Genomic DNA, 12974 nt, shown 5'->3' on the forward strand with positions numbered 1-12974 from the left:
CGTGCATGTGTTGTAGTGTGGTGTGGTGTGTGACAATTAAAGATTCTTCATTCACATGAAATCAATCATGTGCAGCCTTGACATTGTCCCCACCACATTCCTTAAAGAGGTGATTGACACGGTTGGACCCAGTTCATTATCTATTTCAAATAGCTCGCTGGAAAAAGGCATTTTTCCTTCTGCTTTTAAACATGCTGTGGTCAGTCCTCTTTTAAAGATACCAAACCTTGATCCGTCTGTTCTTAAGAATTTTAGGCCTATTTCTAAACTTCCATTTCTTTCAAAGGTTTTAGAGAAGGTGGTATCAACCCTGCTTTTGGCGTTTGTGTCATAATAACGTCTTTGAGAAATTCCAGTCTGGTTTTAGAGCTTTACATAGTACAGAAACTGCCCTCCTCAAAGTAACCAACGATATCCTTCTAGCAGCTGACGGGGGGCATAGTGCAATTTTAATTCTTTAAGATCTAAGTGCAGCCTTTGGCACTGTAGATCACGCATTATAATTGACCGTCTTAACACCTGGGTTGGCATCAAGGACACTACACTTGGCGGGTTTTATTCCAACCTTTTAGAAAGAACCTTTGCAGTCTGCCTATAGGTAATAACTTATCCTTGACAGCTCAGATTACCTGTGGTGTACTGCAAGGTTCTAATTTAGGTCCAATTTTATTTTCAATCTATGTGCTGTCTCTTGGCTAAATTATCCAAAGACACAATGTCTCTTTTCATTGCTATGCAGACGACACACAGATATACCTTCCTCTGATACCTGGTGACCCAAACACCCTAGCTGCTGTTGTAGATGGTCTCAATGATATCAACCGCTGGATGGCACATCATTTTCTTCAACTTCTTCAAGCACTCTGTCCACAAATATGAAGTCTGTTGCCAGAAACTTAAGAGTACTGTTTGACTCTGACCTAAACTTTGAACAACAAATTTAAAAAAATTGTTCAGTCCTTCAACTGAGAACCATTTCAAGAATCAAACCAATACTATCACATAGCGACCTGTAAAAAGTAATCAACGCCCTAATTTTCTCATGACTAGACTACTGTAACTGACTCCTTTCTGGCATCAACCAAAAGTCACTCTCTCGCCTCCAACTAGTTCAGAACGGAACAGCTGGGCTTCTAACCATTTCCAAAAGATGACGTTACATCACCCTAATCCTGGCTTCTCTCCATTTGCTCCCTGTTCGGTTCAGAATCAATTTTAAGATTTTACTGATCACTTTTAAAGCAAGTCTGGGTCTGACTCCAAGCTACATAACAGATATGGTGATCCCCATATGAGCCAGTGCGCAGCGTTAGATCCTCAGGCGGGGCCCTTCTGGCTGTTCCAAAATCAAGATTTAAAACTAAAGGTGACCGTGCCTTTCTCCCCTCGACTTTGGAAGGGGAGATACGGCTAGAGTCAGTGACTCCTTTTAAACTTCTCAAAACCCATTTTAATAGATCTGCTTTTATATGATGTCACCCCCTTTCTTTATCCATTTTTATTTTTACCTACTTTTTTTCCCTTTTATTTCTATTTCTTATCATCATATTGTATCTATTTATTTGTTTTTAGTCTCTTTATCCGCTTTTACCATTAAATGAATGAATTTAATTCCTGTTTATTAAGGTTCCTTTGCCTTTTAATTTCATGATCTGAATACGCCGCCTTTAATTCATCTGTCAAAGCACTTTGGAAGCTGTGTTTTTAAAGGTGCTATATAAATCAAAGTTACATTTATTATTATTATTATTATCATTATTATTAAGTGCACTTGTTTCAAAATCACATTTTTGTTTTTATATAATCAGACAACAAAAAGTAATCTGTAAAAAAGATTCTCTTTTTTGTTTTTAACCTTCGTCAACAATGGGGCCACATTTATTGTTGAAATCATCAAATAAAGTGTTTCGTGGATGTGGAAATGTTTTGAAACCTATAACCATCATAAGAAATCATAATAAATAAACCATAATACCATAATAAACCATCCCGAATTCGGCCCCTAGATGGGGAGCCCTCTTCAGAAACGTTTCGCCATATGGCACTTTCTTTGTGTGGCAAACGACCCCCCCAAAGAAACCACTCTTCTTCTTCTTCTTCTTCTTCTTCGTCTTCTTCGTCTTCGTCTTCTTCTTCTTCTTATCCCCAGGTTGCTGCTGCGCAAGAGGTTCTTGTTTGGATAATCGGGCAAAAGGGACTGAAAAGTGGGGCTATTTTTTTTTTTTCTCTTGCGAAAACACACCAGAAAAATAAAATAAACGGATACCACTCTACCTCTCAGTACGCTAGTTATTTTTTCCAACGATTCTCGGATTTTAACGACTACGTTCAACATTCGAGTTGATTTTTTTTCTGGGGAGTTAGAAGTTATGGCGAGGATAAACACCGACATTCGCGTAGTCTTTCTGAGGGGGTTGCTGGCGGTGGTCGCCTTGGCTTCGAATTGGATATGCTGTGGTAAGTTAAAGCATTTTTATTAGTTCCCCCCCCGAAACTAGATGTATTTGAATGTATAATGTCTAAAAGGGAATGTAACGCTTGGTCGATTTTTTTTTGTATCGCATTTGCTAATAAACACCCCTGCGTAAAGGCCGAATGTATTGTATTTATTATTAATAATAATAATAATAATAATGATAATAACAAAAAGCTTTCTACAATTTGTTGAACAACCCCCTCGATAATAAATATAGATTTAAATTTAAATTGAACGGTTCTAATTCACATAACGTCCCTCCTGTGCCCTAGCTTTGGAAGTGGGCGTTTAATACGCATGTGGGGAAAAAGGAGATTAAAGTGCATTTTTAAATCTTTATTATAAACACGTTTTTTGTGTTGCATCATCCAGTAAAAACTGCATACTTATGGAAGTTTCACACACACACACGTATGTATATGTGTGTGTGTGTGTGTGGGGGGGGGGGGGGGGGGGCTTTCGGATAGAGAGTAAGTTCATGGTGGTTGTGGAAAAATAGGTTAAACAGATGCAGAGCCCGAGGGTGATTTCAGGTCTTTATGTCTGATTTAACTCAGATGATCGATGTCGAGATTTCATCTTGTTGTTTTATTTTATTTTATTTTTATTGGGGGGTTGGGTTTTCACATGTTCTTCCATTTGGTAGTCAGCCGCTGGGGCAGAGGGCGTAAGGGGGGGGTAGTTCTGTTGTAAACAAAGAAAAGTGACACGGCATAAACAATACTAAAAGAAAACAGCATAGTACAAGGATGGCTGTTGGTTATTTTGAAATTTGTTTTAGACACAGGGTAAAGTAAAGAGGAACTCTGGTTCAGCCCCCAGGGGGTAAAGTGTGTGTGTGTGTGTGTGTGTGTGTGTGTGTGTGTGTGTGTGTGTGTGTGTGTGTGTGTGTGTGTGTGTGTGTGTGTGTGTGTGTGTGTGTGTGTGTGTGTGTGTGTGCAGGAGGTATCCACAGGAGAGCTCTTTTGCCAAAGGGTGTGGGTGTAATAAAGCCAGACCACTGACACAGTAATTGATTCACTTGTTAATAATGACTGTTGGTCAAACAAAGACGCTTTCTTTTTTTGTGGAGGAATTGATCCTCCACTTCCTTTTGGCCCTCAGGATCTACCACCTTTTTTTGGTTGTCACAATGAATATAGTGTGCTGGAAAATAATTCTTTGGTTCCATTTTCTTTCTTGGCATTATTTCGGATACTTTAAATGTCCGAGCGGCGATTACCAACAAACTTAAATTCAGTTGCATCAATGCATGTTTTTTTTTTATATCCAGGGGTCATTTTTTGTAAAGAAACCATTTGAAAATGTGAATTTGGTGGGGCTGGTGGGGATGTTTTGTGGATGTTTTTGAGTGGGTGCAACATGGGTTGCTTTTTAATTTCCATCTTAAAGGTTAGGTTGGACATTTTTCATTTCATACATTTTATCAGGATCTTCTGGTTCTTTCGGCTACATCAGTGCTAACACAGAGACTAGAAACAGGAAGTTGTGCCTTTTTTCTGCTGGCAACCTACTGTATCCAACTTTATGCTTTGGATGTACTACAGCAATTGTAAAAATACATTTCAAACAAAACGTTATATTGCTGTTATTTAAAACAAGTAAAGCAATGTTTGAGCTTCCTGTTTCCAAAAATGAGATTTAGTGTTTTTTGAAAGGCTTAAATAATTGCCCCATTGGACTACATTTAAGCACAGCGAGAAGCTGTAGCAGAGCAGTACGTTTCTTAATTGTAAAATAATGTTCCGTATGGTGGTGCTATAAACTATAACAAATGATGAGAATCAACATTTTAATAAGGCCTGGCTTGAAAAATAGTCAACCTTTTTTCTAAAGTGACTTTAAAGTGTATAGTTCATATCCACTGTATTGTACTTTTTATGAACTCCTTCTTGACATTTGCTCAATCTGGCTCAAATTTGGTGTGCATAAATCTCTAGACCAGGGTCTTAGAGTAGGGTCCCTCTTAATTATTAGAGCTGATATAATATACACTGCTTCAAATAGTTACTACGTTGTTAAAAAATGCTATTCTTTCTTTATGTTCTAACCTAATCTTATCTTTGCGCTACCAAAGAAATGACATGGTATTGATGCCAAACCGAATTTCGTGGAAGCTTGAGCAGTGCAAAAAGCACACTGTATTTAGCCTATCCTACATTCCTAAATCTGTGTTTTTGTTTTTCATTATTTTTTCAACATAATTTATTTTTTCTGTCTAGCACCACCTAAAATATTGATAACTTGTTGGTATGTATTTGTGTGGAGGTATTTCATAAAAAGGTGATTATTGTAAATATAATGCAGACCACTGCTGCAATATCCGTCTTTCATGTGTCCATGTGTGTTCAATGTTTGTCCATATGCACATTTGCAGTGGGAGAGAGGAGAAAAGATAAAAGGTCATCTTTTATCTTTAATTTATAATTCAATCTTTTTTTTCGTTTTCTTTTTTTACTTGGCATATTACTTGGCTTGGCATACAACACAGAGTGTTTTTATGCCATTTGCATCTAGGACAGAGTTAATCTGGAAGTGGAGTTCTCAACCTGCAATGCCACTCTTTATTCATTCTTTAATCATCAAGAACTGCTTGAAATAGCGCTTTCCTGTGGACTATAATTTTATCTTTAACCTTACTAAAAATAAAATGTTCCAGCCAAGAAAGACTCAAAAACCAATAAAAGAGGCCAGAGACCTCTAAACTGTTTAAAGTCAACCTTCCTTCAAAAACAAAAGCTTTTTTTTTTTTTTTCTCTCTTTTACAGCTTCAAAATAATAAAAAGGGAAAAAGGCCCCGTGCAAAAGTTTTAGAGCCCCGTCAGCGAGTACTTCTTAACTTCTCCTTTGGTGACTTGAACAGCTTGCAAATGATTAATGTAGCCAGCTAAGAGTATTTCAACTCTTTTAGCATGTATGAGATCTTGTCACAGAAGTCTGGGGACTGCAATGGCCACTCCAAAGCAGTCACCCGTCTTTCCTTGAGATGCTTAAAGGTTGATTTTGAGGTGTGCTTTGTGTCATTGTCTTGTTGGAATACCCACCCTCTCTTCAACTTCAATGTCCTGACTTACTCTGTTACACTGGCCTCTAGAATCCCTTGATATTTGATGGAATCCAGTGTTTCCCCTGGAATTTTTTTCAGGCCCGGTGGTACACACCGAAAAAACCCTAAACAGACGAGGTGTGTGGGATGGCATATTGCTGCGGTCGGCTTCGGTCAGACAGCGCAGCAGGCGGTCTGCAATTTATATTTGCCTTCAAATTTTTGTTCGCTCTGTATATTGAAAACAAAGTGATCACAAGGAGAGGATGACCTAATAAGCTGCATTTGTTGCAAAAAATAAGTTGTGTAACCAATGACCTTTGCAAAACATTAGCACATCATCAACACATTGTGCATGATTCATTGCTGCACTTTGTCTTCCTTGGCTTGGAGAACATTTTCACCGTGGCATCAGGATATGGAAATTTTGCCACAGGAGGCCCATTTATTGAAAGATTCATGCAAACCCCCAAATGCTGTCCTTGCAGCCTGTTCCTGAGGTCTGTTTTCACCTACCAAACGTGAAGACTTGTCTTTGTTTAGTAAATTTTTAAATTTGCAGATAGATTGCTATCAAAAGCAATCATGAGTTGTTAGTTGTAGCCCGGTACTTTGTTCATGGTGTAGAAATCACGTTCAAAGTTCACACTGCCCACAGGAACGGTGAGCACAGTAATCTAAAATTACTCTGATAAGGGATACTGCGGGCACGCCACTGCGGTATTGAGCTCGTTACCTTCATCCTGGCAAAAAAAAAAAATACGACTGTGAAATAAATCTTGATATAAATAAACGAGGCAATAAATATATAAATAAATGTATAAATGAGTAAATATACGCCAGACGGACTGGGCCTAGGCGGTGGTGTGCTCAAGCTCCCACCTTGGCCGGCACGTCTTTCATTGCAATTCATGGATTCTTTCGTCCCTCTCATTGTGGTGCGGGCTTTCGCAAGACCCTCCGAACCTTATGCGAAGTTGCCATTTTCAAGGACGCAAAGTGAGAAAGTGAAACTCATGCAGCGCACACCGTGGCGGTAGTGCAGGTGCACACTCACTCCCTCTCCAATTTGGAAAACAGAACCGTTAGTTTTTTATTTTGTTTTGAAATGTTTAGAATGGGTTATTTTGGAAAACATTAAAGATTTTCGAACGTTTTCAATGGGCCATTACATTATGTTTCGATTCTGTTGTTCACATGGAGAACACGGACACAGTCAGTCATTTAGCTGGCACATTTTAACATCCCTGGTATGTTCATGAGTTTAAATAGCATAAATGAACTCCAATATAATAAACTCAAAGAAAAAAAGACTGTAATATATATATATATATATATATATATATATATATATATATATATTTTTTTTTTTTTTTTTTTTTCAGGGGACAGTGCAGTTATTTTGGCGTTAAAAAATAAAAACTTTGGCCTGTTGGGGGTTCTCGTTGCCCTGGCGGCCTGCCAGGCCTGTACAATTATAGGGGAACCACTGGAATCCATTCTTCCTTCCACCCGTACAATATTTTCTTTGCCCCAGGTACAACACAACAACACCAAACAATAATGTGTAATAAATAATAATAACAATAAATATACTTGACAGTTTTGTGTTCTTCTCTACATCCTCTACAATAAACCTCTTGAATCTTGACATCCATGGCAACTCTGAGAATGTCCTTTTTGGCTAAATTTTGTAGTATTGCTGTCCTATGCTGTCCTATTGCTGTCCCCTAAAACAGTGTCTGACACAAGTCAGACACTGACTTCTGACACTGACTTTACACAGATAATTGATATAAAGTATGAATATGCATATAGGCTGTTTTTAATAACTGTTTCATTTATTTATCTTCTTGTTTCGGATTATGTTTTTGACAGTGGAAATAGGTACGTTCAAATGTCAAGAGTTTTGTATAGCCTTGTCCTTGTTGGAGGAAGTGAACTATCTTGATTCTGAAGTCCTTGAACAACTCTAGAGTATGAAGAAAAGGCTGAATTACTGCAGGAATTAAACCTACCTACACACTATAGGAGCAGAGCATATAACACAGACATAGATTTCAAAGAATCAAAACTATTCCGTTCATTTGTACTTCTTTGAGAATGCAGGCATTGTAGAGAGCTCCCTTATCCTTCTGGTCTAAATAAGTCTCTGTATAGCTCTGTCCTCTAGATATCTAATACAGGCCACATTCTATCACCTTTGCCAGATTCGCCTCAGTCAGCCGCTGTTGTCCCTGCCATGGGATTTAGTCTCAGCCTACTCGGTTACTAAGATAACTTAACTCTAAAACCTTGCCTCCTACTCTAAGGCCTTTAAGAGTTCCTCTAGGAAATACTGGCGGTTTGTACGACTGCAATGATAGGTTTCAGAAAGTCATGCAGTCTGTCGGCGCCTTTAGCCTGTTACTTAGCTATAGTGCTACACTGTGTGGTTTTTTTTTTTTGTAATCATGTGCATTTCAGAGTAATTTACAGCAGGAGCCATCAACGAACATCATGTGTCAGATGCTATGGCCCATGTAATGTTAGCCACAATGCTGTTCACATTCATAACCCAGGCTAAGAGAGCTAAGGCTAAGATGCCTTAGGATGGAATGGAATTTGATTTACATGATTACAATGCTTACCTGACCTGCTTAAACCTCTTGAACAAGTTGGGATGTTGGGCTTTTAAATGGTTAGTAATGTTAGATGTGTCACCTCCTTTCTCTTTTGCAAACTGTTTTTGTCCGCAATGATAGCATGCATCAAATAGTAGGTGAAAAGTACAAGGATGACACTTGCAAGGGTGAAACGCCCATAAAAGGTTCTATACCGTGTCGTCAGCAACGTGCAATGATGAAAGAAATTGGTGTGGCTATATGACAGCCTAGTATGTCCAAGAAGCGATTGTTGTTTTGACGCACATAGCAAAGTGCTAAAGCTGTAGCGAAAACAAACATGTAGAGTATAGTACATAGTACGTCATTTCAGATGCAGGGCTGCAGCTTTAGTTTTAATAAGTCTTGGAGTACACTGACTTGACTTGGACTTAAGCAATGGACTCAGACTTGAGTCATTCTTGGTCTTGACCACAACGCTGGTTGTGTATTAGTATATTAACCTTTGTATTTTTCCCTTTAATAATCCCACAGCTGAACCAGGTATGGACACAGAGGGACTGGTGGAGGCTCAAAGTGGATCTGCACCCACAGCTGAAGGTAATCTTATTTTTATGTTGAATCCTGCACAAGATGTGTAATAAAATGCAAAAATACACCCTCACCTCCTCGGGGGATGTACCAGATGGTAATGACAAGTGAATAATAACAAGAAAAAGTTGATGGTCCTGCATTGGGAAATAAAGCCTTATTAATCTTTATTCTATAACTTGAACTATTAGCTCTAAGAGCATCACAGATCTCGCTCTGGGCTTTCTCCTTTGTAGACGGGAAAGCCTTGGAACCAGGTTAATGTGTTTTATTTTAATAACTCAAAACCCTTGCATTTCACCAAACTTAAGGTTACTTCCTGGAGTTCCAGGAGCCAGTGAACAACATCACTCATTACCAGGGCCAGACAGCCACACTGCACTGCAAGGTGACTGGTAATCCGCGACCTATTATCCGCTGGCTGAAGAATGACGCCCCTGTGGTACAGGAGCAAGGACGCATCTCCATTCGCAAGACGGAGGCGGGCTCCAAACTTCGCATCCAAGAGCTGGACACGACAGATACGGGGTACTACCAGTGCGTGGCTTCCAACTCTGTCAGGGTTATCTCGGCCACTGGAGTCCTTTATGTGAAGCTTGGTAAGGGAGATTTCCAAATATATTATAAGTTTGTTTTTATTTTGTTCAAGCGGTTTCATTGCATTCATGATGTATTGAGCTCATTACCATCATCACTGCTAATATATATATGTGTGTGTGTGTGTGTGTGTGTGTGTGTGTGTGTGTGTGTGTGTGTGTGTGTGTGTGTGTGTGTGTGTGTGTGTGTGTGTGTGTGTGTGTGTGTGTGTGTGTGTGTGGTGTGTCTGGTGTGTGTGTGTATTCCTCTGGGTGAACCGCAATTCCGTGGTTATACGTTACTTTTCATTAGGGTCAGAAAAAAATCATACCTTCACAGCCCTAGCCATATGTTTGCAAAGAGAATTGTCAACTTTTTGCTCCTAAGATATACTAGAGTAAGTCAGATTCAATGTGGGCTAATGTTTAAATCAGGGCTCTAATATCAAATGCTATTTTGTTTTTTAATATTGTTTTTACATGTACAAGACAGTCAACGGTGCAAAAAAAACAATGACAATATATTTCAAATTCTGTGTTTACCTATGCAGCCCTAATTTTAAATTTGTGATAGCTCTGTGAAAATTCTATTGCAATTTATAAAAAGAGCTTAACAATAAGTTTCCAGTCACAACTGGTTTCTCATTCTACATAACTAAGAACTTTGAACACATATTTAACTTCAGTAAACCAAGGTGGACGTCAAGTCTACATTGATCATAAAATCATTATTAAAGTGATATTCCATTCCCCAATGTATCTACATGTATCAACAGACTTTCATTGAATTCTTTGGCCTAACCTTGCTTTCATTGTGTTTCACAGGACAGTTGCCCACGCACAGCCCAGACCAACCGTAAGTATTACAAAAGTTCAAGTCAACTTTGGTTGTAACTTGCTACTGCTGTGTCAAGGATTGCACCATAGCATACTATTTAGTGCACCAAATTAAGAGTTTAGTATGTCTGAATCCATAGTATGCATCAAATAGTATGTGACTTCCTGTTTCTTGTCCCTTAGCATGGATGTAGCCAATAGAGCTGATTTGGAGGAGTGCAAAAGAGTCATTACAGCACGGTTACAAAGACAAAGTCTGACAATATTGTGATATGAACAGTTGTAAATTATGCAAATCAAGATTTTAATGCCTGGTTTGAATCTCGTTCCGTTCATTTTCCTGCAGCTTCCGTTTTGTTCGTAGCTCGTCAATACAATTGCACGATCACACTTGCATATAAATTATTCGCTAAATTATTCTCCTACACCGGACGAACAGACATCTTGGAAAGATTTGGATAATTATTCTAAGATGATTTGTCTGTCGGGTTAAAAGGGCCACTCCAAAATGAGCTCTAACAAGAGGAGCACTTTAAGCAGCCCTGGTATGCCAGAGGACACAAAACCTGGCTTGCGGCAACATGCCTACAAATCATAATACCTTCAACTGTGGACCTATGGATAGGAAAAGAAAGGTCTCTTAGACCTAGATGGCGCTTTAATGCGCCCCCTTTCTCATAGAATGAATCACAGAGGCCTCAGAATATATCCATTCCCTAGCTGTCAGAACGCTCACGGTGGTTTGGACAGAACTGTCCTGACATGGAAAGAATGCTTACTCATTGCCTTGTTGCGAGCAACTGTTTTCTTTGAGGCCTGTTACAGGGAGCTGATTCTGTGACTGTCTGTTTTTAATGTATCTTGTTAAAAACAGGATGTGGATCGCATTGGCAACGGTTTATTGCAGCTTACATCAGCCATTGCACTCAGCGCATGCATGTGCGTGATGTATGTTGGAATGCATGTTGTATGGATTCTCTCCCTTTCAAACAAACACAGGACCGTGCCTGCAGGTTCTTTCTTAATGGGGCTGGAACACTGGACACATTACATTTGCACAATATAGTACAGCGCAGTTACATGCATACCAACAATCAACTAGATGACCTTTGCTCTATTCATTTAATTCAACTATTATTCACTCAATTTCCTACAGTTATTTCTTTTTAGTATAATCTGTAATATTTCATTTGCTCATTGTGCAAATTGACCGAGATATAGTGGTGGGGGTTTGCAATTGCTGTTGATCAATGCCATCATTATATTTATGGCTGCTGAGCTTTCAAGCGCTCAAAACAGGCAGTCTGGCCATAATCTCTGAGGGGAAAATGTCCCTCACCCTGGCAATTTCCTCTCTTAACTTGTTTCACGGGTGAACATTCAGCCATCTAACAACCAGCATTGCAAGACACCTCTGCTAATAATGCTAAGAAGCTTTGTGGAAGAGGAGCGTTTGATGATGTTTGTGAAGTTTCTATGGCTTCCTTTATTATCAAATGTTACCTTAAAGTGGTATGAAAGTTCCAATGAACAATTGACTCTCACTGATCCTTTACCACAATATTAGTCCATATGCTGCATATGCATAACACTCACTTTTACCAGTCGTGGTCAACCTAACCCAGTAAACGCATAGCACGGCTTGATGAATGACTCCAAGCTTACTTCCCTGCATTTCAATTCATGTGTAATTGAACACAAACTCACTTTATTTCTGTGAATTGAGTTTTTACGATCTCTGGCGCTCTTGTATTATTAATCGCTTCAACATTTTGGTGCAAAATCAGAAACAACAGGCAACCAATCCTATAGTTAGCAAAGTCATGATTGAAGTTAAACTCCTTTTCCACCTAGTACTGAAACATTCCAGCTAGGGCTGTGATGATTACCACATTACCACAAAACTGCAGTCATGTGACATCACAGCGGGGATAAGCTCATAACCCTCAACACCAAAAATAATAAAATATATATTTTTTGTATTTCATTCTTTTGCTGGTGGAAGTTACAGGAGTGCGTATGGTGTGTGATATGAAATATAAACACAATAATCGTTGTTTAGTTTTCATCATTGACTGTCTTCCATCCAGTGTTCAAGGGCTTCTGGGGAAACAAAACTTTTCAACTGCTCTGCTCATGACTTGAGCTTTGCGCGCAATGCGCGAGGGCGAGGGACAGTCCATTAAACATATCAGGGATTTCTTTTACGTGTATCCGATTATTATTTATTACTTCTATGTCTGTACCCAACTCAGAATTTTGTCAGTCGAATCGAATTCGGCTGTTAAATGCAAACGGATCTCACGGTTCAATACACAGTGAGCACGGAGGAATGGCTCTGTGCCCTTTCACCGTTCCTTCGAGTAAAACAATTTAAAAAACACTGTTTTTAGTTGTTTCATTTGGCTGAACGGGCACGGCGAACTGGGCGCACAGAGAACCGCGTTCGCGGATGATTATCACACATAAAAATATAATTATGATTCACCTTTTTTATAATTCTTAATTGAAATGTTATATCTGTGGCTTTTTGTGAAATTGTATCTGTCTATCCTGTTATTGTAATGCCCCCCCCCCCATCGGTAAACCATAATATCACGGTGATATTTGCTTTTTCACCGTGGTAAGATATAATTAATACCATCACAGCCGTAATTCCAGCCTCATTTTTTCTTTATTTGTCATTTTGCATATATATTGATAGAAATACACACTGAATACATACAATTACTGTCAGATTAATTCAATGTACAATCATTTTTGAAGTTTTGAAATCCTATCTTAGGTAAAACTCTCTGTAGAGCTAGAGTTAAATTATTACCAGATGTTTTTATTGACTGAAGGAG

The 12974-nt window shown here is 38.9% G+C and overlaps 1 protein-coding gene across 1 annotated transcript in view; it reads left to right on the forward strand.

Moving 5' to 3' along the window:
* The first annotated feature begins 2279 nt into the window (after nucleotides 1-2279).
* The window catches only part of ror2 (receptor tyrosine kinase-like orphan receptor 2), a 34613-nt gene continuing 23918 nt past the window's right edge, over nucleotides 2280-12974 (forward strand). The window contains exons 1-4 of the mRNA XM_080018226.1: nucleotides 2280-2457; nucleotides 8660-8725; nucleotides 9028-9315; nucleotides 10117-10147. Coding sequence (XP_079874352.1) covers nucleotides 2370-2457; nucleotides 8660-8725; nucleotides 9028-9315; nucleotides 10117-10147 — 473 coding nt within the window. The 5' untranslated portion in view covers nucleotides 2280-2369. The remainder of the gene's footprint in view (nucleotides 2458-8659; nucleotides 8726-9027; nucleotides 9316-10116; nucleotides 10148-12974) is intronic.

Source organism: Zeus faber, assembly GCF_960531495.2.
Source record: "Zeus faber genome assembly, chromosome: 17".
NCBI lineage: Eukaryota > Metazoa > Chordata > Actinopteri > Zeiformes > Zeidae > Zeus > Zeus faber.